At 39.6% G+C, this 25586-nt stretch overlaps 2 protein-coding genes across 2 annotated transcripts in view; one reads left to right on the plus strand and one right to left on the minus strand.

Annotated features, from left to right (window-relative positions):
• Positions 1-5841: 5841 nt before the first annotated feature.
• Positions 5842-18692, minus strand: LOC307249649 (macrophage-stimulating protein receptor-like). The gene is made up of 21 exons (XM_080026479.1): positions 18548-18692; positions 16422-17702; positions 14432-14608; positions 14088-14207; positions 13528-13695; positions 13211-13377; positions 12933-13062; positions 12237-12373; positions 11908-12084; positions 11672-11765; positions 11185-11415; positions 10937-11083; positions 10670-10829; positions 10388-10477; positions 9577-9786; positions 9392-9472; positions 9119-9300; positions 8920-9029; positions 8309-8474; positions 8082-8218; positions 5842-7862 (listed from the first exon to the last, which is right to left on the minus strand). The coding sequence occupies exons 2-21, from the start codon at positions 17616-17618 to the stop codon at positions 7631-7633; spliced, it is 4113 nt and encodes a 1370-aa protein (XP_079882605.1). The 5' UTR covers positions 17619-17702; positions 18548-18692; the 3' UTR covers positions 5842-7630.
• A 3624-nt stretch (positions 18693-22316) lies between these two features.
• Positions 22317-25586, plus strand: part of uba7 (ubiquitin-like modifier activating enzyme 7) — a 40899-nt gene continuing 37629 nt past the window's right edge. Inside the window, exons 1-4 of the mRNA XM_080026481.1 lie at positions 22317-23143; positions 23239-23407; positions 24175-24309; positions 24581-24687. Of these exons, the coding sequence (XP_079882607.1) occupies positions 23097-23143; positions 23239-23407; positions 24175-24309; positions 24581-24687 (458 nt within the window). The 5' untranslated portion in view covers positions 22317-23096. The remainder of the gene's footprint in view (positions 23144-23238; positions 23408-24174; positions 24310-24580; positions 24688-25586) is intronic.

Consider the following 25586-nt stretch of genomic DNA (forward strand, 5'->3'; position numbering starts at 1 on the left):
ATATAGTATATACTGTATTTCTAGACGTGATTCTACTTTTGACTGTACAGTTTAATGGTCATTATCCGCTACTTTATAAATCACAAACTCATCTTTAATCAATCAAAAAGTCCAAATTTGAATGCAACTCAAATCTATTTCTACATAGCCATAAAGAATAACATACTACTTGATAACTTGCTTTAAGTAGCACATTGGAAAGATGTTACATGGCGGTGGCTCTGATTCTCATGAAAGATGTGGGTCACCATTTTTTCATTAGGAGGACGGGCCAAATATGGTAATCAGTGACTTAGTGAAAGAAAAATATGTTTTCATTGTACTCCCAGAGAAGTATTCACTTTGAGGCATATACAGTATAACAATCCTTGCATTAATCATGTGAAGGAATATGACCCAGTGCTACGCTACACTTCACTTAAATGAATGATATTTCTTGGAGTATGTGTATATTGCTCTTTCAAACTCATTTTATGTATTCCCCCGACACAAACAAACACACACACACACACACACACACACACACACACACACACACACACACACACATGAAAATTATGAATAGATTATAAAACATGCATAAAGCAGTTTGCTAATTTTCACCCATATCTCTCTGCCTTCCTACACACATCACTGGTATCAAATGGTGGTTGTCATAGCAACAGACTCACAAGCCACAGCAGGGCTTTTGGAAGACAAATACAGATCTCCACATTTTCTGTCTACCAACCCGTCTAAATCCAATTTACGATGGCTAACATCGTTGATAGGCTACCATTGTGCTACCATCATTGTAATGACTCCTTGTTAAATAACACCCACTAACTGTACAGTTTTATGTGGCATTTCATGGATGAGTGGCATGGTGGATCAGCGGTCTGCAACACAGTAAGCCGGACCCATATTCCAACCCAATCTGGAAAGGTGAAGCCACTCAGTGTGGAGTTAGCATGTTCTCTGTGTTTCTGCATGGGGTCGTGTCCTATAGGCCTACATGATATGGCACCAACAGACAGAAGTCCACTTATGTAGGCTACTCACCACTCAAACTTTTCCCATGATGTTGGGCTGCTTCCAAAGCTGCAGCTTAGTGTGACACTAAAAACTTGCCACTGTCTCAGCAAATGTTGGGGTGTTAATGTTTTCAATTTGAAGGCGCCACAATGATTGTCAGTACAAATTGTTACTAAGGCAGACACAGATGAAGGAGGAATGGTTTGTGGCTGTGAAGGCATGAGCTTGTCAGTGGGGTACACGAAACATGACTAAACCTAAGTGTGTATTTAAATTATCTCTGGGTGGATCAGATTATCATTCATTGTGACATTTTTATAATGTTGTTCTCTCATTCAGTCAAAAAACGGACATCTTCCAAATAATGAAATTGATCCTGTGGCACTTGGTACAAGGTGAGAAAGCAAGTATATGTGAGTGTTTTGGAAATAAAATATAACAAATGAAAATATAAAAGGTTAAATTACTTAATTTATGTCATGTCACCGAGGTTAAAAGAGCCTAGGAAAAAACCTAAACAGATTCGTTAAAATCAGGGGTGGGCAGAGTCAAAATAAAAGCATGCAGTCAAATGTAAAAACACAACAAATAAATAAGTCACACTGGAACCCAAATATAAATACTAAGTAAAAGTATGCTATAACATAAAATGACATTCTGCCTCGTGACAAGTACAGTTTGATAATAGAGTAAATAGGTATTTGTTTATGGGAAGAAGCTAACTATATGGCATAAACAGTTCAGGTTTGAAATTATTCGAATTGAATCACTTGCTCAGTTTATTTCCAATAGCAATTGAAATACCCAATCAAAATACACATCCCAGCACACATTATTTGTCAATGTATGCAGATGATACACAATGTTTAAGGGATAGTGAGTATTTATTTATTTAGATATATGGCAGGCTTTTTGGTTTCATTGCTTATATTTGCACTATCCTTCGAGGCTAAACCAAGGAAGACATACTGTAGATACATTTGGAGATAAACATATGGAGGAAGTAATAAGAAACTATGTCAGTAAACAGAACTGGGAATAGACAGGATTCTGGGAGCTAACACATTAATGGTTGCTGTTTTGTCAAATGGCTGCCAAATGTGCCTGTGTACAGCTTTGATGAGCAACTGAAATATGAATGGATGATGGTTTTGACTTCCCAACTTCAGGGAAAAGACTGCTTCTTGTAGCTTTAGGGTGTAATCTGACTAGCTATCTTGCAGACAGGCGATGCCAAATGTGGCCTTATTTAACATAACCAACATGATTTTCAGGGACTTGATGACAAGGGGAAAGCTGCCAGTGTGCCATGATGATTCACCTGGATTTGATCGTGTCACCCAAAAATACCTCTGGCACAAGCAGTATCCATAAACAACCAAACTGAAAGGATGAGGAGAAGAAATTGCTATAGCTATAAGATACACAGCAGTATGCCAACACATGGTAGTTCATCTGAACCAAATCACTAATCAGTACAATGACACTGCAGTCCATATACTATGAATATGTAATCCCAAAAGGATGGGCAAATGAATTATGACACCTAAAAACTAGAGTGAAGGTGAAGGCATTTCCCATTAGAGTCTTATTTCTTGAACAATGGATATGAACATGATTTCCGGAAGGTTTACAATAACTACGAACTCCCTTTCATTGAAGATACTCCGTTGAGATGCCAAGGATGTATATAAGGAATGCACACATGTCTGGAGCACCGAGTAATAAACAGTGTAGAGTTTTAGTAATTGTATACATAAGTAAGAGAGAAAACAGACTTTCTAACAGTATTCTATGTGAGTTCACATTTCTAGGGTTACCTTGTGTACTTTAATGGTACAACATCATCATGGAAATTAATAAGCATGGATGTTGAAATGTGTTTAATTATTAAGTAACTCTACAATGTGGTACTTGAAAAACACCAATAATGAAATACAGTATAAGAGGGTCAGCAATAGCCAGCAGATTCTGAGATAATTTATTCATGTGGTCATCTCATACGTGTTCAGTATGTAGTATGTATGTATTATATCTTTTGCAGCAGCAGAATGCATTTAGAAGCTATGAAAGACCCTGACATAAACCGATAACAAGATGGATGATGAAAAACTCTAAACAAGTACGGTTAGCTATTTCCCTGGCCTTGTGCCTCTAAAGCGCTTTCATTGCCCTTGCAAATTTGTGTTTTTGCCCCTCAATATAATCCCATCTGTGGAGATATTCACTCGCAGAGCAGAGACGAGAACGAACGCAACACTTCTCTCCATCTGTGACCTCTCAGCTCTTCATCCTCACTTTGAATGCAGTGCAACAATGACGAAGAGCGAGGGGAGAGGGAGGAAGATTTCCTCGCTATTCAGGCAGCTACTGATGGTACACAAGCTCAAGGATAGTGGATTCAATTCAGAGAACAAATGTGAGAGAAAGGCTACAAGCCCACTTGCAATATATTTTGCACAGGAAGTGAGGCTTTTAAGATCGAGAGGATTCAGTCCATTTCTTAAGGGCAATGGTGATTAAAAAGTATGATTTATTGAGAACATTGCAAACCATTGTATAGTTTAATTTTAAATTTGACTAAAGACACGATACATGGAATGTCAACATTTACATGTAATTAAAATAATTTGAATTAGTTTTGTGTATGCATTTTTAGCAGACTTTACACAGCCAAACACTGTACTTTTTGTTTGTTTGTTACATTCTCATATTTTCTTTCCCTGTCTTCCTCTGCAGACTTTTTTCTTACCAACACCTTGAACAAGTGAGTGACCCTGAGCGATGGGTAAAAACTTCATAGGGTGAATACACAGCCCAGTTCAAAACACCTGCCAGAAAAGGCTCAACAACAGCGAATCGCGCAACTTTTTTAGTTTTTTCCACTCTTCCAGCCATTTTTTGTGGTGCAGTGCAGGACATCTGACGTTACTGCCACAAAGTCCAACAGCTCCTTAAATGTTTTAAAAGCAATGGTCCAATTATAAATCACTGCAGTTCCTGTCTGGAAAAATTATTTACATGTACAGAAGTAGATTTTTAACCCCCCCCCCCCCCTCCCCCAACACACTTTCCTAATGACTCTACACACCAATGCTCCACAGTTAAGATTTAAATTGTGCCAACTACACTGAAAGTGTTAATTGGCTTTTCATACTTTTTCCTGTTATCTCCCATTAAGTCTGTTGAGGACAAATTTGTGTCAAGTCTTGAAAAGACAGTTGCTGTATGATATTTGCAGTTTCGCAGATTTCAACCGAACTCTGCTTCAATACCGGGTCAGTGTGATAGAAAAGTGTAAAATATTTATAAATATATACACTTGAAGACAACAAAAGGAATTTTAGACCAGACACTTTATAGAGCTGCTCTTGCAGCCATATTCCCCCTCACTGTGTTACTGGATTTAGATGGGGTAGTGTGTCTGTCTTTTTGTGTCTGTGTGTGCGTCAAGGAAACCAGGCTTATCATTGATTCCATGACACTTGGTTCAATTCCTCATCAGCTTATTGTTTGTCCATTCAGACATCCTTAATAAGTCATTGTACTAGTTCTTCTACTCATAACCCTAGGTAATCTCAATTTATGCCACATTCATGTCATCTTGGAACTATACTGTTATTTCCAGTTTCCGCCTTTTAATGGTGTTTAAATGAACTCAAAACATTATTGCAAGAGGTTGTCGTTGAAGATTATTTAACAGAAATGTAATTCAACTATATTGTCATTTTTCAGTGCTCAGTATGCTTTAATGCTTACATCTCTAACCATCTCTGCAATCATACAACTGACCTGAACTGCGCGATGACATGAACACTACCAAGTAGGTCGGAAAAATAGACATCTTTTCCATCACTTCTTGGAGGTGGTATGAGAGGTTACAACTGTTAAATGTCTGTTGGGACGTAGGGGATGTACAATTGGGAATACATGGGCAGGATCTGATGAAAGGAACTTTCAGCCTGCATCATGAAATGTGTAGGATCCAGTGTTAGTTGTGCTTGACCCACTTCATGACAGTGCAAAACTTAACAAATGATAAATGATCCCCTATAAATTAGTTAAAGAGGACCTATTATACTACTTTTCTGGTCTTAATTTCTTGTTTTACACTGCTATAGAGCAACCTGACACGAATCGCATCACAAAAAACTATGTAGATTTTCGGGAAGCTCTTTCTCTTATTTAGGCGATCCAGCACATCCTGTCAACACTTGAGTGTGTGTGCATCGGCCATCTCCGCTCCCTCCGCCTGTGCTTCGGCAATCTCCGCTCCCCTCCCCGCCCCCCTCCTGCAAACCCCACTCCGTTGTGATTGGTTACCTTCCTTCCGGAACACTTTCAGTGGCGGGAAGCGCGAGCATGGACCTATAAGGGCGCGAGGCAGACGCGAACAGGGAAGTGACAGCATTACCATACATGGAAACATCCGCGTGGTGACTTCACACATTTTTTTGCGACGTCACAAATTATGAAAGGGTAGACCGCTTTGAAGACGTGACTTCTCGACTGGCTAGAATAGTGTTTAGTGCTCTGAACAGACACCCCAGACGGTCAGCAGGGAATACGTCGAAATGCATGTAAGTCATTATTTGATAATTTAGTATGGTTAAGCATGACTATGAATCATCATAACAACGTTTATAGGTCATAAAAGTCAAAAAGCATCATAGGTCCTCTTTAAAGAAATAAAGAAGTGAGATTTTTTCAAACCCAAGTGATCAGATTATATATATATTGAATAATTTGGTCATCAGTCCTTTTTGTTTCAATGAGCAACAAGTGGAGTTTATAACGTCAACAATGTTTAATTTGAAGTCACACCTGTTTAGATGACTGAGCGAGCTTTATTCCCCCCTCAATGAAAACACTCTTACCATTATAAATAAAATCAAACCCAAAGCAAAACTATAAGAAAGCAGATTCATGGTCAAAACAGAGGAACAAATGTCTCTTTTATAAAACAAATACTTAAACTGAAAAAAAACTGACCTGAAGAAATCATTTAACACATTACATCCTAAGTTTACTTCTGCATAATTTAAACGAAAGGTAAATCCTAAATGCGATGGTGGCTCACACAAAAAAAAACTATCCATAATTTTGTCTTTAGCTGCAAACCTCGCCTCAATTTAAAACCATGTTCCTCTCTGTGAACACAAACAGAGCTTGACATTATTACTGCCAACTCTTCAATCAGTACCTGATAGGAAAGGATAATCCAATTATATATATATAGTATATATATATATTTTTTTTTTACATAAATATTCATAGAATATTAATACAAATGCCAGATACAGATTAGGCAGAATCATGCAGTTTTTATTCTGGTTGAGCTGGCACAATTTGTACCTCTAAGGATTCATTTTCTTTCTCTCATCCACCAGGCAGGGAACAAGAGCCGCACTGCCTCAGACCTTTGTCTGATACAAGATACATTCTGTACCTTCTTTTATTGTAGTGATGAGTATTTTTTTTATCAGAGTACCAGAATTTTTTTTAAGAAAAAACACGTTAGTCTTAAGTCAAACTGTCCATCTTTTTTCACAGGATAAGTCTAGGAAAAACAAGCAAAGGGAGGGAGACATTTAATTTGTTGACACGCCTGCATGCACAATCAACCATTTGGCTGTACAAAAACACTCTTAACAGTGCAACATAGAGGAAAAAGATAATAACAGGTTCAGTCTTGGATGGAAGGAGGGAAAATGCCACTATGGTCAATTATACCTAAATCAAATCTATTACCACCTATTTTAATTTTGGTTCACAAGCATGTCATTTTCAGTCCAAATTTGCTGTGAAAATCATTTTAATTACATGAAGGAAAACAAGCCGATTGTGCAGTATTATCGGATTATTACGCTACGTTGATTGAGTTGTGAGAGTGAGTTTGTTCTGCGGTTCAGACAAATATAGTTGTGCTTTTTTGTTGAGCTGTTGTCTGCTGTAGTGCAAAGCATCACTGCAGCAGTACACAGAATTCTGCTTTAGAAAGGATGCATTGGTTGCCCTCTAGTGATGACGACAGGTACTGGATGCGTTTTCTTAGCCCCAGTTCATTTCGGAACAGCACAGACAGCTCACTGTATAATTCAGTGGGTGCAGAGCTTTTGAGTATCAGCGGCTCCAAATCTGAGTAGATATTCTGCGTTCAGTGCAACGGCTTCGCATGTCCACGGCCACTCATATACATTCTTTCTTGCTACATAGCACAAAGAATGTGTCTAAAATATGTAAAAAGCTGGACCCCTGAGCACATGTCAGCATTTATAGACCCCCATGTCAAGGCAATGGTTTTGAGAAATATATCTATATAACAGCGACAGAGTCCTGTGTATATCCTATTCCACAAACAAAAGCACATTTTACATTCATTATGTCTCATTCACACTTGTGCTTCAGATGTTTGAAAAAAGAAAATATTACTTCCATCTGCATGCTGTCTTTCATTTTGCTACAAATCAGCTCTGATAAGAGTTCATAATACCTACAGTATCCTTTAAATCAGTAGCAAAACAACCTTCTATGTCTTCAGGTTTGTGGCTATGATCACCTGTCTCTTTTCTTGTATGCTTTCCAACATTTGTCCTGATCCTGAGTCTCTGCACCCTCAGCTGGCAGCATGGTCGTCTGTGTCATAGTCTGAGGCCTCAGCCTCGTCTGCAGATCCAGTCAGGGAGGGGTAAGGCCTGGGCTGGTCCAGGTTGACATAGTTCACCTTCAGATTGATGTAGTGCTCTCCTTCCAGACAGGACAGGATGTGTTGTACATCTGCCACCAGGCTATGGAAGCTGGGTCTGCTCTCAGGCTCCGGGTCCCAACATGTCAGCATGATAGCAAAGCTGCGGAATGAATAAATATCTTAATGAGTGAATGATTAAGTATGTGAGTAACATATGTAAGCAGGTAAGTGAACTATTGAACAACAGCCATTGTGAGCTTAAAAATAACTTATTTACAGGGAACTGAGTAAACCTGAAGAAGACTAAATGATAAAATCGTGAAGCAGTTGTGTTATGTCATTATGTGGTTATGAATGAGAGAACGTGTATGATTCTTACAGAGTGTCAGGGCAAAACTGTGGCTGGGGTAGGCGACGCCCCTTCAACAAGTAGTGTGTGATGTCATAGGGGTCCACATTTGGATATGGGCTGGCACCTCTGGTCAACAGCTCCCACAGTAAAATGCCATATGACCACTGGTAAAAAAAAATACAAAAAAAGATTTAGGATGCATACACCATAGTTGTAACAAGCATATTTAGGCTGGCTGGATGAAGTAGACTCACCACATCAGACTTAATAGTGAACTTTTGTGTTTGCAGGCTCTCGATGGCCATCCACTTCACAGGCAGCTTCACCCGTTTGTGATCTTGAATGCTGTAATATTCCTTGTCATAGATGTCCCTTGCCATGCCAAAGTCGGCCACCTTTACTGTGAAGTTTTCATCCAGCCTGAAACGAGAAGGCATCTTAAGATATTGATTACATTGAACATAGCTTCCTACAATGGAGGTGTAACAAGGCAAACTTTACTTGACACCAGTTAGGAAAATCACTGTTAAAGAGCAGGGATGTTCCCTTTGGAGATTTGCTGTGCACAGGTGAAATGTGAAAGTGTTTTCCCAAAATGTCTAACTATTTCTTAAATGTGCAGAGGCAAATTAACAGTTCTAGGACAACAACAAAAACAATACCACCAAGACACCTTCAGATGGACACTCTTATTTTAACAGATTTTTTTTTAAATGTCTAGAATTTTACAAAATATTTTATTTTTTTGGTGGCATCATTGAGGCTTAGATGATGTGTCGGCTTCCCGGTATAGACAGTTCATTGGCCCACTGAGGTGTGACAGAGCTTCTCCACTGACACGTCAAGGGCCAGTAATCACACTCACATGCAGTTACGTGCAGCCAGGTCTCTATGGACAAACTTTTTCCGGGCTAAATACTCCATCCCTTCAGCAACCTGAAGCCCAAAGCCTATCAGGTCTTTCACTGTTGGGTTCTGTTGAGGACAGAGAAGTATAAAACAGAGTTTACACAAACTCTAGACACTCTGAACTCAACTCCATTAAGTTTTATTGCGTCATTTACCCTTTTCTCAGAGCGGATGAAATGACGCACATCCCCATGCTTCATATATGGTAGAACAACCAGAGGGAGTCCTTCTTTGGGCAGCATGATGCCCAGCAGAGACAGTATGTTCGGGTGGTGGAAACCTTTCATGATGATGCCCTCTCTGAGGAACTGGTCCACCTCACCCAAATCTGTGATCCCTGTAATTACAAAATACTGTCATACAGACTGCTCCAACAGCCACCAGCTCCAATAAGGCTGAGATCAATAATAAAATATACATTCACATACTGTTGAGTGATTTAACAGCACAGTGCGTCTCGTGCTTGTTGCTGTCTATCAGATATCCATGATACACTGTTCCAAAGTGGCCTGCACAAGAAGAAAAATAGGATTGTTTTGTTTACTGTGTGCAAAAAAAACCTTTGAAGGAAAGAACGAAAGAAAACAAAGATTATAGAAGACGAAAGGCCTACCTTTGCCGATAACCTGGTTATCCTCAATTCGGAGCATATCAGCAGGGATAAGGACATCTTTGACCTCTTCAAGAAGTTCAGAACTTAGACTGACCATTGAGATGGTATCCCGAGGCATTAAAGGAATGGACAGATGATCAGAGCTGGCAGCATACAATAAACCCTGGAAGGCCGTTCCTCCTGAACCTGATGTTTGACTGGTCAGATCGACTATAACAGACAGGAGAAAACACAAAATAGGGCCATACCATGAGGCTGTCGTAAATTAAAGGCAATTTGATCTCTTGTTGCTACCCTTACCAAGTAGACTATGCAATATGTGTTTTGGTTGGTTGTTAAATTCACAAATTCTTCACTTACGTACATACAAATTATTTTTTTTGTTTCTATGTAAGGGTTGGTTGAATGGGATAACAACATACAATCTTAATAATTGCTTAGGTGGGGAACATCTAATATTCCATTTTATAATCTAATATGACCATCTAATGATTACAATGTATGATCGTTTGACCTTTTACTAGTCAGTTTGTTCCTTATCCCATTGCCATTGACTTTGGTGTCATTTCTTTCACAAGGAAAAACATTAGAAAAACAACAATTTGTGGCATGATGTTTCACATTTAACTATTTATCTAGCGGTCTCAGTAAAACTCTACGATGATTTATACTGTACATCTGACATATTATTAAAGGTTACACTTTCTAGGGTAAGGTGTACGGGATGAAGACAAGGGAAGGGAATTAATAGATAGAGGCAGTGCTTAGCATTTCATATGGATTCATTAATGAATGAATTTGAATGCCTCACCTCGTCTGTAATCACCTGTCGGGGAGATATTGTGGCCGCTGCCGATGCGGTTCCGTGAAAGCATCGTTGATAAACGATTCTCTATGTTGGCTGAAAGGAGAATGTGATTTAGAAAATCGATTCATAAAAGATCACTAAAGTGGTGGGAAAAACTCACAGTTGGTTGAGTAGATAGTAAACAGAAAATATTGCAGAATTAGGAATTGAAATGTAGAACTCATGTTTACAAATTATTAGCAAAATTACAAGAATTGGACTCAAGAAATAGCTGATTTTTCTCACCTCTCTTTTTTTTCCTCAAATGGATCATCACAAACAGTGCAAGTAGAGCGCCAACTACCAATGCAGCGAAGATGCCCAGCACAATGCCCGCAATCACTGTCTTGTGGTTGTCATCGTTCAGTACTGTACCCACGTCATAGACTTCCCCATTCACAAACACCTACAGCAAGGCACAAGATTACTAGTGTATATACATTTAATGTGGTATCAATTTTTCCTGGTAGTGATATAGTTTGTGTTGGATGATTTCAAAGCAAACTCTCTCACCCTGACAGGCAATCCCTCACTGGGAATAACCATCCCTTTAGGAATCCTGCAGGTCAGCTCATTTAACAGCACCTTGGCTTTGCAATTCTCACCCCCAATAGTCATTATGATCTCCATACACACATCCACCGTAATCAGTTTGCTATGCTGTATCATATGTGGGGGAAAGAAAAGTAGAAATGTTAAAAGACAAGAGGTAGTCATTGGTGTTTTGTAATACACTGAAGAATGCTCTTGTGTAAACGTACATGCAGTGAAACCTCTGTGTCTCCTGGTTTCAGAAATAACACTTTGTCATCATTTTCAAAGGGGATAACTTTGGCATCGGGATGGTAGTCAAAACGTCTCTTCCAGAGGTCACTTTTTCCATCCATGTGAATAGAGATCTCTCCTGTGTCAGACTTATCATCAGGCATTTCCTCAGAAAACACAGGGGCCCAGCACTCCATATGTGTGGCATTTGCTGTGCCGTTGCAGACCTTAAGTGAAACAGCGTTTGATATCAAAACCATTGTAATAGTTTGCCATCATAGAAAAACAGAGTTCAGCTAACGGATAGCTGGCTTGCCTTCACAACCGCTCTTTAGTTTAAATGTTAATGTCAAATTATTGTATTTGAATGTGGTTTTTTTGCACCCACATGTATGACAACTTGGTCAGAATAGAAATAGAATGTAAGTAGTTCAACCCAGTCGTTTAATTTTAAACACGGATAAAATCAAATATGTTACTTACTTGTTGAAAAGTTTTCCCATTTTTGGAAGTGTACTGGACCACAGTTTGGTGCGCCGAGTCCAGATTCTGACCTTCTATCACCATCTTAGAACCACTGTATGACACATATGCAAATGAGCATGTGAATAATAACAATGACATTTCTTCGTCTTATTATGATGAAGTGGTGGAATGTATTTTTCAGAGTAATATCAGTCCATTTTGAGATACAGAGCAGACTGGGATCAGTGTCCTACCTTTTAAAACTGCAGTTAGGTTTAACAGAGGTTATAACAGGGTTTTTCTTGAAGAGGAACATCTTATTGGTCGTCACTTGAAAGTTGTTGATGTAGACATTCACAGGAACCTTCCCCACAGCTGCTGCTGCTGTTGTGCGGCAGACGATAGAGGAAACATTCCCAACTCCCTTTAAACTGAAAAGAACAGAGATCACAGTTACCAAGTATGAACAATACTTATAACCACCATGTATGTAAAAGGGAACTTAATACAGTGAAATGATATGTGCTGTAGTAGACTGTAGTTAAGTGATAGCAATATATAAGTAGTCCTCTGTGTTTCCCACCTTTCAAAGTTGCACTTCTTGTCATCAAAGAAGACCTCTCTCTGTGACCCACAACTAAGATATCTGCCTGTCAGTGTAACCGATGTTCCTCCAAACACTGGTCCATAGTCAGGCCTGATATCATTTATGCTAGGCACCTGATAAGAAAAAAAAGGGTGAAATATTTGATGACTTAAAGGCCTACTTCACCGGTTTAAATATGAAGGTGTATTGAATTCTGAGATCCTATGTAGTATAAATGTGCAAAAAAAATTGAAATTGGTTCATCCTAGCCTGAGAAAAGGCCGAAAGAGTGTTTTTTTTAACCCTATATTAATCTTACTGTGACATCACAGTAAGATAAATATAGGGTTAAAAAAAAACCTTACTTTGTAAATATTACTGTGATTTCTCCTACTGTGACATCACAGTAATATTTACAAAGTAATTTTTTTTTAACCCTATATTTATCTTACTGTGATGTCACAGTAAGATTAATATAGGGTTAAAAAAAACACTCTTTCTGCCTTTTCTCAGGCTAGGATGAACTGATTTTTTTTTTTTTTGCACATTTATACTACATAGGATCTCAGAATTCAATACACCTTCATATTCAAACCGGTGAAGTAGGCCTTTAACAGTGTTACATTACACACAGAACACGTGCAGAAGTCATTTTTCAAAAGATTCCAATGTCATAAGAGTTTGCATTCTCACCACAAAAGAGAAGCCCGACGCCTGAGCTGTGCCTTCGATTGAGTACTGGCCCTCCACTTCCCCCTCGTGCACGTCCAGGCTGATGGTGAGGTTGTTGTTTGGCGCTTTTTCCTGAATCTTGCACACTAACCTGTATTAAGGACACAAGCAGTGATGTGTCTTGTATGTATGTATTCTGTGTAGATATCTTGAGTTTGAAAATTCTGTATATTAATTCATTTAAACAAATAAATGCTTATTCAATGAATTGCGTGTGTGCTGCACATATGCTAACTCACATTTCACTATTGCTTTTCTCTGGCACAACGATACACGAAGTCCCGGAGCCCACTGTGATGATGTGGGTTTTGCCACTGATGATGGCCGGTCGGAGTGGAGACTGAAAGTCCCGGCCGCACAGTGTCACTTCGGTCTCAGCCCCAGCAGGTGCCGTTTTAGGGTAAAACTGGAGCGGAGTGTAAAGGGTTTGTCATCCAGATTAGCAATCAGTGTCTCAGTACAATCAGTCTGATGAATGGGACTTTATGACTCACTTGGTGTTTAAACTTCATGCATTGGCTAATCAGTAACAACTAGCACCAGCGAACCTACGTACCTCGGTTATGACAGGCGCGCAAGAGGCGTTCCATTCCGAGGCACACTCATGATGCCTGGAGCAGATTCCCGAACACCAGCTACAGTTCATGAAGCGTGGAGCCATCAAACACATGGGGCACGTCGTGAAATGTGCACACCCTGGTCCTGCAGAGGGCACCCTAAACATCTGGATTTAAGGGAGAGAGGAAAGGGGGAGGGTGGGGCAAGCCAATTGTAAAGAGAGAAAAACTGTCAAATGGTAGGCAGGAATACATAGATTATACTTGTATAATCTATGTATTCCTGCCTACCTTCTTGACATTATTTACACGCTAACCATGGCTCTGCAGTGTCACTAAACAATACAAATGAAGGATTGAGTACTTGTAGTATATGTACTATCGTTAAGATGTATCAGTGTTTATTTTATGATGTGATTAAAGTGCATGGGGTGTGGGGCTTGGATTTGGCAACTCCCACCCTCGAACCCGTTCTCCATACATATTTGTGTGTCTGTTGTGCCCCTGTCTCTTTTAAAAAAATAAGCAGTACGTGCAGTAGATATCATAAAATGTATACCTTATTTCCAGCCACAAAGAGAAGGGACTCCTTTGAGTACACAGCTGCTGTTCTGGACACCTCAGTCGCTCCCAGAGAGTAGTTTGCAAAAACAATAGTATTGGACAGGGAAAGAATCACCTGAACCACGAGAAAAAGAGAAGCTATGAAGGACTTAGATCTTTGTGAGTCTTATTTTCACATGCTTCTGACAGTGAATGGATACACATTTTTAACTTGCTAATTTGAAATAATGTTTGAAAAATTAGCAGGAAAACTTATATTTTTGGTCTAAATGACACACCCATGAGCACCCCTAACCCTAAGTTTATACTTTTTTATCCTTTTTTCAGTCATATGGCTACCTGCAGTATCCGTCCATCTGAAGTGCCAAAGTGGCCCAGCGTGTGATTCCCAATGGTTGTAACCAGGATGGCAGTGAAGAGGACATCTCTCATTTTCCTGTTGAAGAGGTCTAGTCTGTGGTACGGCTTTGACACCAGAGTGGGTTTTAAACTGCAAACATCACTACCTAAGGAGCTCTGTACAAGGAGGAGAAACACACATACAGAACACATGCGTGAGCGCTTAGTCAGCAACAAGGATTCACATAGGTGAGATTGAAATCTAAAGCATGTGGCTCTGTCTCCCTCGAAGCACATATTCTATAAAAAGAGAGAGATGATAGAAAAAGAGATAATCTTAATTAATCCACTGAGGGAGGAAGTGCTCTAGTCTGGCCTCCAGTCATAGCAACAAGCTACGAGAGGAACAAAGTCATAAAACAGCAGTAACTCCGGCTTCACATGTTGACTTTGTGACTGTTCCTTGGAGCAGATTGTCCGCTAATGAAACTGGACTTTACGTGCTTCCAAACACACATCACACAACAGCAGGTGACAGATGTGTCTGGACTGGACAGTTGGCTGAGCATGGGTTACTTTGTTGAAATAAAAGGTAATTATTCTAAAGAAGAAAGAGGCTATGTTGAATGCAGTATATGGTAAACATTCCACTGCAAGTCAATTGAGCTGGCCTGCCCCAGCATGCCCCTGTTTGCTTACCACAGTTTGAATGCCCCATTTCCAACATCATTTGATCTTTTCAGTCACTTTGTTTTCACCGTTTCAAGCTTGAATACATTATTGTACACACATCCCAATGCTAGAAATACTTCACTTGAACTCAGGGAGTACCTAACGCTTATAGCCTTGCTATGACAACTATAAATTATTAAGCAAAATGGTGAATATTTTTTTGTCTACCCCTACAATCTTCAATATTATTTCCAACGTATAAGCCAGGGCCCAGGCACATGCCATTAAGGCTTAGTCCTTGTTGCAGCGGTCCCAGGTTTAAATTTGGCCTGGACCCTTTGCTGCATATCTTCCCCCTCTCCTCTCTGTTTCCTGTCTATCTACATCTATCAAATAATGCCTGAAAACATGTTTTATAAAGAAAAAAAAGGCCAGGCACAGTCCAACACTGTCCCTCCCCTTGAAATTCCTCCTTTTATCAGCCGGATTTATAACTTGTGTTTGTTGGCACGCATTCCTATAGGTGTACACATGGCTATGAGAGCTCAGAGGACACAGTTTGAACTCCATAAAAGGAAACAGACCACACCTTTATTATTTTGTGGAGAACCACAGCCAAACGCTCAATTCAATGAAAGGTGTTATGAAATTGAGCTCTGCGTGTTGTGTTAGGATTTAACCTAACAAGGCATCCATATCTTCCAGTACCATTTTCCTCTGGTGGCGTATCAACAAAGGGGACCATGAGGGGACACAATACTTCAACATTAAATGTTGCAGCAAATGGAAGAAGTCATTCCAGCGCGATCATCCAGCCGTGTTGTATCTTAAAATACATATCTGATGAAACAGTTTCGTATCAAAGCTCGGAACCATAAACAGTTGTCGGCCTTTTCACTGAAGGGAGACTGAAACTTAACAGAGCAGAGGGATGGTGTGGTAATGTGCAGGTCCCACTACTGACTCATCCACCCCTCCCAGTTCTCCCATTTTTGCCCTACTCTCTCACACACCTTCATCAGAGTTGCAACAACACGCATGCACTATTCCAGTCAATAAGATTCCCTTCATGTACTAACTGCAGTACATGAACACAATACTATCAATGTTTCTCAAGACAATAGAAAAAGAATATAAGCTTAATGATAAACCACATCTGCTCACTCAGTTGACTTCATTCATTACACAATGTTTGTCTGGATAGGTCACTTCCTGTCTGGGCATAGGGACGACCTTTGTACTGTTCCTCTGCTCTGATGACAGCCTGGCACAAACACACACACACAAACATAAAAAAAGAAGAAAAACAGTTACTCACTTCATGTGGGCACTTCTCGCGTGCCTGGAAGTGAAACAGACCTCTGGATAGCTGCTCTGACCCCGACTTGCAGCAGGCCTCCACGCCAAAATCGATCTCTTCGTTCACTTTGGAGAGAGGGAAGGCACACAGGGCCGAGATTCTTTTAGGTCGGCCATACTCCTTCACCTCTGCAAACACCCCATACAGAATGTCTTCCGTCTCGCTCACCCTCAGCTCCTCAGCCAGGTCCTTCCCGGCTCGCCCGAAGTGTGCTGCCTGTAGCCCGTTATACACAATGTTCCTGAAACCATCCCTCCGTCTCCTCCTGCGCTTTGGGTTGTACATGCACTCCAGCACCACCTCCCTGTACATCCACACCTCAGGGATTCCTATCGGCAGCCGTCCCAGACGAGTCTGAAAAGTTGAATTGCTGTCAAATGGGTTTTCCCTCTGCAGGGACAGGAAGTAGACATAGTCCTTTGTGGAGAAGCTGTAGATGTAATCAATCTTGTAAGAGTCCCGTAGACCAGGGAGCACCGTCAGCCCATTCATCACCATATGAAAGCCGTCCTCAGTTGAAAGAGGCCTCACCGCTGATATCGACCTCCTCGGATACCTCTGTGTCACTTTGTCGTCGACAGAGGCCGCTACAAAGAAGAGCGATATCGTTCCCTGTTTAACGATGGTGACTTTGGTGCCAAGCGGGCTGGCCAGACAGTCTGGACAGTCGGTTGTAGAGTTTTGCCCTTTTTTGTGTAAACACTTTGGCTTTGGTGATTCAACTTCAACGGAGAAACAAATCCCATGCTGAGTACTCCCACAGACGTACAAAAGGAGGGGCCATCCAAAAGGATCCAAAAGCAGGACCTGGTTGTCAGTATCCACCGACTCCCCAGGATCCGTTTCTATGTCACACAGCTGACAGGTTTCACAGTCAGGACTGCCAACAGGTCCAGTTTTCATCTCCCATAATGTTTCCATTGAAGAGTCCACTGCCTTTATTATATTCTGGCATGCGACATACACCTCTGGCTGACCCGACTCCAAGTTGACTTCTATGTTCTGTATTGGTTTGTCTGTTTGGAAGTGGGGGAGGGAGTATTTTACAGAGAAATCCGGCCGCCTGCGTGGAGCAGAAGCACATGTGTGCTGTCCCGAGGCAGTTTGTGTTTGTATCCATATGCATACTGTCAACAAGGCGGCCCAAGTGACCATCTCCACGTCACAGTCCACCGTGATTGAGTGTTACCTATAAGAAACTTTCCTCACAGAGAACATTCTGGAGAGCCGGCAGGAGCTCTGAGAAGGAAAACAGAGGAGGAATGCTTAGATTTAAGAGACAAGAGTAATACCACAAGACGTTTTACATTCAACAGATAACTGAAGAAAGAGGAAAAAAGCAAAAGCTGCAGTTTCCTCCCCTAACCTTGTTATTACGGTAAGTAGCTGCTGTTTTAAAAAAAGCATACATATTGTTTTTCTTCTAAATGGTGCATCTATTGAGATCATTTGGATTGGATATGCACAAGTATGGCATGGCTGTGTAACTTAATGAGCTATACAACTGAAAAATAACAAGTCGGTTGAGTCTAGATGAAAGCTGCCATGGGCAAGACATGACTTGCTGCAACATGTGAAGCAAGCAACCCCTGAAATGTTTAGTCCTCCAGAGCCATACACAGTAAAAAAAGATGATATTTATTAATAATAATAATAATAATTATTATTATTATAATAATAATAATAATAATAATAATAATAATAATAATAATAATAATAATAATAATAATAATAATAATAATAATAATAATAATAATATTAATAATAATAATAATAACTGAATGAATACTCAATCATATAAAGCAAATTATTCAGTAGTTATATTGTATTTCACCAATGGGCAATTTACTTTATATGTAAACACAAAACTCTCCATAAAGTCAGAACATTTAAGTCAAAATGACAATAGTTAGGATAATTTGATAATAACTTCTACAATGTTATCTTGTGCAGGAAATGCGCAATAAGCTGAGATTTATAAGGAAAGTTAGTCCAGTCATTCATTAACTCCTGGACCAATAACTATAGGCCTACTCCAGACAAACTCCATATGAAGAAAAACATTTAAAAAAATATCCTCTTACCTCGCTTTGGAAATGGGTCAACCCTGATTTGTACTACAGTCTCAAAAATGGAATTCTTTAAGAGTAATGTCCTGTGTTGGTGAAGCTCCGCTCAATGACCTGCAGTAGCGCACTCACCTGACAGCACCTAGTCCCACTAGCACGGAGTTATGCACGGATACTGAACTTAATAAAGCCGTGGAGTTAACATACAGTCTAGAGGCATACGGGACCTAACACTCCCCTTCAAAATAAAGGCTCCCCAGGACAAAGTCCTTAAAGTGAGTGACGATGAATATGATTCAAATCACTTCTAGTGCTTTCAACAAATCTTCAATGCCTCATCAAATATTAAGTTTCTAATTTTATTTATGGTCAACTGTTGATTTGATCTTCATTCAGTGTGAGTCAACCAAAACAGCAACAAAAGATTACACTTTTTTAATAGGTACAAAGAGGGGAAATTCACATGATGTAAAATGACCCTGTTGAAAAAACGATAGTGATGATAGTAATGACATTCAATAGCTTATACATTCAATTGTATTTATATAGCCTACAATTACAAGCCTAAACATAATATTTATGATAATAATATGTAAACAATTCAAGACATTGGCCTATATTGCATTAACTTATAGTTCACATATTAAGCTAACATATACGTTTAAGTTTGTTTAGTAAATTCTACTTTTAATTTAAACATTCTTGAAATTTAGCAGAACCAACCTGGCACTCATGCTTCTGATTAGCCCATTCATACAAATCGGTGCAGGACCTAGCCTATATTATTTGTTGTAATGTTTTGTTTGATTGCCTTTCTCACTTTCTCAACGCAAATTGTAATAGCCTATCACTTCCTTCATTCAACAATTCCAACCTTCTTTTTTTAGTGCCTATCGGGGAACACTGCAACCTGTTTCTTGAGTGTGAAAGCTAAGACTTATTTTGAAAGTTGAATACTGGAAATGCTATCGTCATTCTGACGTACTTGACTTTGATGTAGTCTACCTCAAGTGGGAGCTGTCCTATAATGCCGCGCCCGCAACAAGGAAGTATGAAATAGTTGCGAAATCTGACCACGTTTAAAATACCCTCATCGTTTCCGTTCTCTTAAGAGTCATATATCATATATACTATGACTTGTTTCCATTAAGGCGTCACTGGGTCAAATATACAGGAAAAAGCTTATCTAGGCTATTTAAAAAAAGAAGAAAAAAAACGTCTGTTCCATCCACGCCTGTGGGATCTTTGCCAAAAACGCATTGCTTTCAGATGAGGAATTAAGTTATTCTTCAAATGTAGACAACTCCAGTCAGGAAGCTATGAAAAGCATGTACTATTCATTCTCTAGTCACCTCCTATAACGTGACCTTCAATGGATAGTCGGATAGTAGCCTAGGCCTACATAAAAACACTAACATGAAGGCACACTTAGGCCTATAGGTGTCTTTGTAGGATATTGTGTAACTCCAATAAATTAGGCTATTCAGCATCATACAATGTCCTAATAGAAAAGCTATCATTCACATAAAGAAGTGTTATCCAAAAGTTAAACATCTACCACTGAATCCAAAGTTCAGTAATCACAGGCTGTTTGAAAAAGTCTGCGTTATATTCCTCCTAAGGAAAGTGCACTTCAGAGTGTCATTCCTCAAGGTGTCACTGTTCCCAAACCTCTGACCACAACGATCCGGCATTGGTTTGTCTTGATGTTACACAGAAATATTGAATAGGTATAGCTTACAACAGAGGCAAACTGAAACAGAAATATGCAAGGCTATATGAGAAACTGTTCTGGTCTGAGCACTTATGGAGGGCTTAGATATCGAGGGACTAATCAAACAAGCTGTCCAAAACAACAGTGTTAATAACGTCACATCCAGTCCTTGAGACAGCGAAAATACATGGCAGTGGAAAATAGATTTAGATAAGGTCCATACAAGGAATATTTCATGTTGTTATAAAGTTGGGAGTACCAGATTCCCAGGAGAGGTTTTACGATAAGCTGCCCCAAAATGGTTTGCTTCTCACAAGTCAAAGCCTAAAATCATATTTAAAAAATCTGCTTTGTTTTTATTGGCTTTATACAGTAATTATATCCCATAGCAGAACAAGTCAATAAGAAATCATTTTGATATATAACTACAGTAAAAAGAAGAAAAAAGCACATTTTAAATGACCTTACATGGATTAGTGTTGTCCAATAAATTGTATCAACAGCTCACACTTTGTCTGATGTTTTTAAATGTGTTCATTCATTACTAGTTATTTATGTTTTGAAAATTTACTGTTTTTATTTTATTTTTTATTTTAGGTCTAGGTGTCTTGGTGGTTGTCTGTTACTCATGTACACACCACAATTAACTTAATGGTTTGTCATCTTTGTAACCTCTACTTGATACATGAATTCTTTCTGGTCACTCCTAAGCGGGAAGTGATTTCTTCTTGAAGTTTTTTGTTAACGCTACGCTGAGATTGTTAAAACGAATGACAGACACATTAAGCAATACTTGGGTGTATGTTTTAGTCACCATGGACATTTTAAAAGATCCCCTCCAGGCATGCAAGTAAGTAAACACATTTTTATTTAGGCTATAGGCTAGCACTTTGCTTTACATGGTTACATGGTACACAGGCGTATGTTTTGTGTCAACAGTATACTGAAGTGTGTATAGTTTCTACAAGATGTCTGCTACTTCAGTGAAAGTAGCCTACTGTTCTCAGTGTAGCATGAGTTACAGTATATTTCACAACCCATGTGTGTTCCTCAACTCAACGTCATTGTAAATGAGGGTCACCCCTTAATGATCTCTTGCATATAAATAAGGGTTGAATAAATGTATTCAACCTTTATTTATACGTAAGTGTATATTGTAGTATGATTGGCTTCATATTGGCTTCACGACTAGATGTGATGTCTCAAAGATTTAATCTAAAAACAGAAAATAAGCAGATGAGTGTGAACACAATTTTCTAGTGTAAAATAAACTTTATTAATCCATTGTGTCAGACCCCGTTTCCACTTGTCTTTAACATCTGACTTTGGTAATCCGATCTAAGGTGGCCAGCTCTCAGTCCGTGTGTTCCCACTTGTATTTTCAAATGTGACTTCTTTAATTGTCTATGTGATCCGATTCCATTTAGCCTACCCGCGCTGTATTTAAATCAACACGTAGGCCTACATAATTTCCGTTTGCATTGCTGTTTTTAACCGGTGGGGTTCAAACAAGTAAACATACAGGGCTGTACAGTGCCACAGTTTTAATCGCATTTGCTATTAAAATGCATTGCATGCAAAGATAATTACCAGTCTAGGTTGACGAGATAATTACTGTCTCGTTTAGACAAGGAGGAGCGATGCACAACACTGCTTAGAGGGCTCTACATTAACACTCGCCAAATGCGGGAAATATCATAGATAGTATATAAAAGTAAAAACTCTTAGGCGAGTAAGTTATCACGCCACTTTGGCTGGTGAAAGATGTGTGCTCGCTGTGTGGATATTCTAACGTCTGCCTCTGATAAACTCTTGTCACCGCCACCAGTCCATGGATTTCTATATTAATGCAGTTAAGTTATTCCTTGTGCAAATAGAACATTTCCTGTACACCTTCACATTAAAAGCCTGTTACTAGCCAAGCGCGAGTTGACCTTTATTTTGAAGCAGATAAGAATAGGAAGTTAGCGCTCCACATGCCTGCAGCTTGCAGGGCGCCAGAAAAAAAAATCAGCGACTTCCGTGTTATCACAGTTTTACTCGGTTAAATGAAAACAGAGGACAGATAGCTTGTCATTTGCAATACTTTTAACTGGGCGCACACTAAAACCTTTAGTTGCAGCCGCCAGTGAAGCATTTTCTTCGTATTTCCGCTCAGGCAGTTGAGTAGGAGGTCCCTAATGTGGACAAGAGTCACATAGCTGTTTCCACTATTATTTGAATGCGGACACACGCGACACAAGCGACATAAACCACCTCCGAATGTGGTTTTTGTGATCCGATCTCAAAACGTCTTCAATGCGTCTTGAGAGTGTTTCCACCTGTAGTTAGAGCTATCCACATGTGATCCGATGACACAAACCACATGAAAGACAAATGGAAACGGGGTCTCAGAAAGGTCAGATATTCAGTTGAACTCACTTAGTAACAAGGTAAATTATTATAAATAAATGAAACCCTTGAGATTTGAGTTCTTCAAAATTCTCGAATAAATTCACTTTTGTAGCCTACCCCTCGCACTCATATCTTTCAGTTCCTTCTTCCAGCCCACTTGAAGAAAAACAGACTGAAATGGTGTAGATTTTCTGAGGAGCAGTAGGAGGTTTGAGTGTATTTGTCCTAAATCGCCCTCTTGAGGCCAAGACAGGAACTATCCCATATCAGAACGACAGTGCCTTGCAAATATTCCTCTAAAACGAAAGTGAATTGGTTTTTAAACGAAAGTGAAATACTTTTATAAAGCCATTGGCCACTGCCGGTCTATATTCTGTTCCTAGCTATAACTGTCAAGGTCGTCCTGCTGTTCCCTCAATTGAGTCTGGTCATATTGGAGTTAACCGCAAGTGCAACATGTCCGAAGCCGGTCGAATCGACGAAGGATTCTACTCCAGACAGCTGTAAGTAGCTATTCCCTGCACATTAATGACGGCAAAATAACAGTGGGCTACGGGTTGCTGTCATATCGGGTCTACTTGTCCTTTTACCTGTACAGGTATGTTCTGGGCCATGACGCCATGCACCGGATGGGCAAAGCCAACGTCCTCATTGCAGGCATGCGGGGACTTGGAGTTGAGATAGCCAAGAATGTGATTCTGTCCGGAGTCAAGTCTGTCACGGTCCAGGACGAGGTCCAGACAGTGTGGGCCGACCTGTCCTCCCAGGTAGGCTATAAGCTACGCCGGCCACCCCATGGTGTTGATCTTTTAATATGGATGAAAGAATAATCTTACAGGAGATATACTGTTTGTGTCTGAAGTTAGACTAGAGGATTTCCTGTTAGAGGAGCCATTGAGAATTTAAAGGTGCTCATAAGAACTTTTAGTTTTTGTTAATTCTTGCACCCCTTTTGGACAAAAGCAGCAGTGTTTTTATTGTGCCAGCTACAGTTGAGGGTGAGGGACCCATGACAAAAGCATAAAGACAAACTATATAAAAATAGCATTCTTTTCACTGATGGCCTTGTTTGCTGTTATGTACTTTATCAGAGAAAAAATTACAAGTTCCTTGTAGCACCTTTAAATGACATTTTTGAATTTTTTTTAACAACATGATTTTAAGACAAGACATAACTTATATTAAAAATAAAGGAGGAAGACAGAAAGAACAAACAAGGTACCATAAATACAAAATAAAATGTTGATATAAAATAACTGAAAATTGGGCAGGAGCAACATTATCTAGAAGGTACACACAGTCACATTAGTTTAAGAGGTAGGTTAAGTTTGAGTTTGATGGTTGATTCTTGACCTTTGAAAAAGCTGTTGAAAATATTCAATAGGTGCCCAGAATTAGGAACGTTTGAGCACTAACTGTTTGTTGCATGACACCTTGAAGACTATTGTGTCACAGTCAAAAGCTCCAGAACAAACAAGGTGGACCTTTGAGTTGGGATTGTTTTGTCAACCTTGATTTTCATTTGTCGCATCAGTTTTTCCTGAAGGAAGCTCATCTTGGTCAAAACCGGGCCACATGTTCTCTACAACAGCTGTCTGCCCTTAACCCACATGTGCTTGTGAAGGCCCACACTGGACCACTGCATGATGACCTCCTTCGGCAATTCCAGGTACTTCACTATCAAACCTAATGTCCTATAAATGCTCGGTGGTTTAACAGCTGCACACAATTAATCCAGTTTTATTTATGATTGTACAAGTTTATTAACATCAACCTGCCAAGGCATAATAAATTACATTCTCTAATTTTCCAATTCTACCTTCCAGCCCACATTTCAAAACTGTTGTTGTAAGTTATAACTAAAAAGATTTGGTGATTTCTAACAGTCAGTAGCAAACAAAGACACTTTTCTTTATGGAGGCGGACTGTCATTTGTTCAGGTGGTGGTCCTCACTGACTCCTCGCTGGATGATCAGAAGCGCTTTGGTGATCTCTGCCATTCGCATGGAATTCAGTTCATTGTAGCAGACACCAGAGGACTCTGTGGGTAAGGGAAATAATGAGATGAGTATGCTAACACAATAACAAACACTTCCAATTTAACCTGCAGTCGAAAACGCCAAGAGGAAGCGAATGTAAAGAGAGGAAATGCTCAGCATGCCCCTGCTAGATGTATAAGATGTATTATATATTTTTTAAATTCAAGTTCAAATAAAGTGCAGAAAGCGACCGGTTGTCTAGACAGACATACAGTAACATGAAGAAACTATATACAGTCATATGAAAAAGTTTGGGAACCCCTCTCAGCCGGCATTATAATTGACTCTGCTTTCACAAAAAAAATATAAAAGTGGTATGTCTTTAATTTACCAGGAACAGTTAAGTACTGGGATGTGTTCCAAACAAAGATTTTTTGAAAAGCAGTATTTGGTTGTATGAAATAAAATAAAATGTGAAAAACTGGCTGTGCAAAAATATGGGTACCCTTGTGGTTTTGTTGATTTTAATGCCTGTAACAGCATGTAAAACTGATGACTTTAAACACAAAGTTGGTTGGATTATGTTGTTAAGCCTTGAACCTCATAGAAGTGTCTGTTTAATCATGAGAAAATCTATTTTAGGTGCCTAAATGCAAGTTGCACTTCTCTTTGACTCTCTGCTGAAGTGTAACAGAATGGGATCATCAAAACAGCTCCCAAAAGATCTTAAAAACAAAGACTATTCATTGTCATGGTTTAGGGGAAGGCTACAAGAAGCTTTCCCAAAGGTTTCAATTGTCAATTTCTACTGTAAGGAACGTTGTCAGGGAATGGAAGGACACAGGCACAGTTGCAGTTAAACCCAGGTCTAGCAGACCAAGAAAAGTACAAGAGCGGCATATGCGGCGGATTGTGAGAATGGTTGCACACAACCCAAAGATCACCTCTAAAGACCTGCAAGAACATC

This window comes from Ammodytes marinus (assembly GCF_949987685.1).
Source record: "Ammodytes marinus genome assembly, chromosome: 4".
NCBI lineage: Eukaryota > Metazoa > Chordata > Actinopteri > Uranoscopiformes > Ammodytidae > Ammodytes > Ammodytes marinus.

Bases quoted from the DNA above. Each gene is read 5' to 3' on its own strand.
- LOC307249649 (XM_080026479.1), bottom strand. From the start codon at position 17,618: ATGGTCACTTGGGCCGCCTTGTTGACAGTATGCATATGGATACAAACA. The intron at 9,787-10,387 runs GTGAGGCATTCA...TGTCTGTTATAG, and splicing joins GACAGGTGATTACAGACGAG to TCGATCTGACCAGTCAAACA. The intron at 9,473-9,576 runs GTAGGCCTTTCG...CTTCTTGTGCAG, and splicing joins TAACCAGGTTATCGGCAAAG to GCCACTTTGGAACAGTGTAT.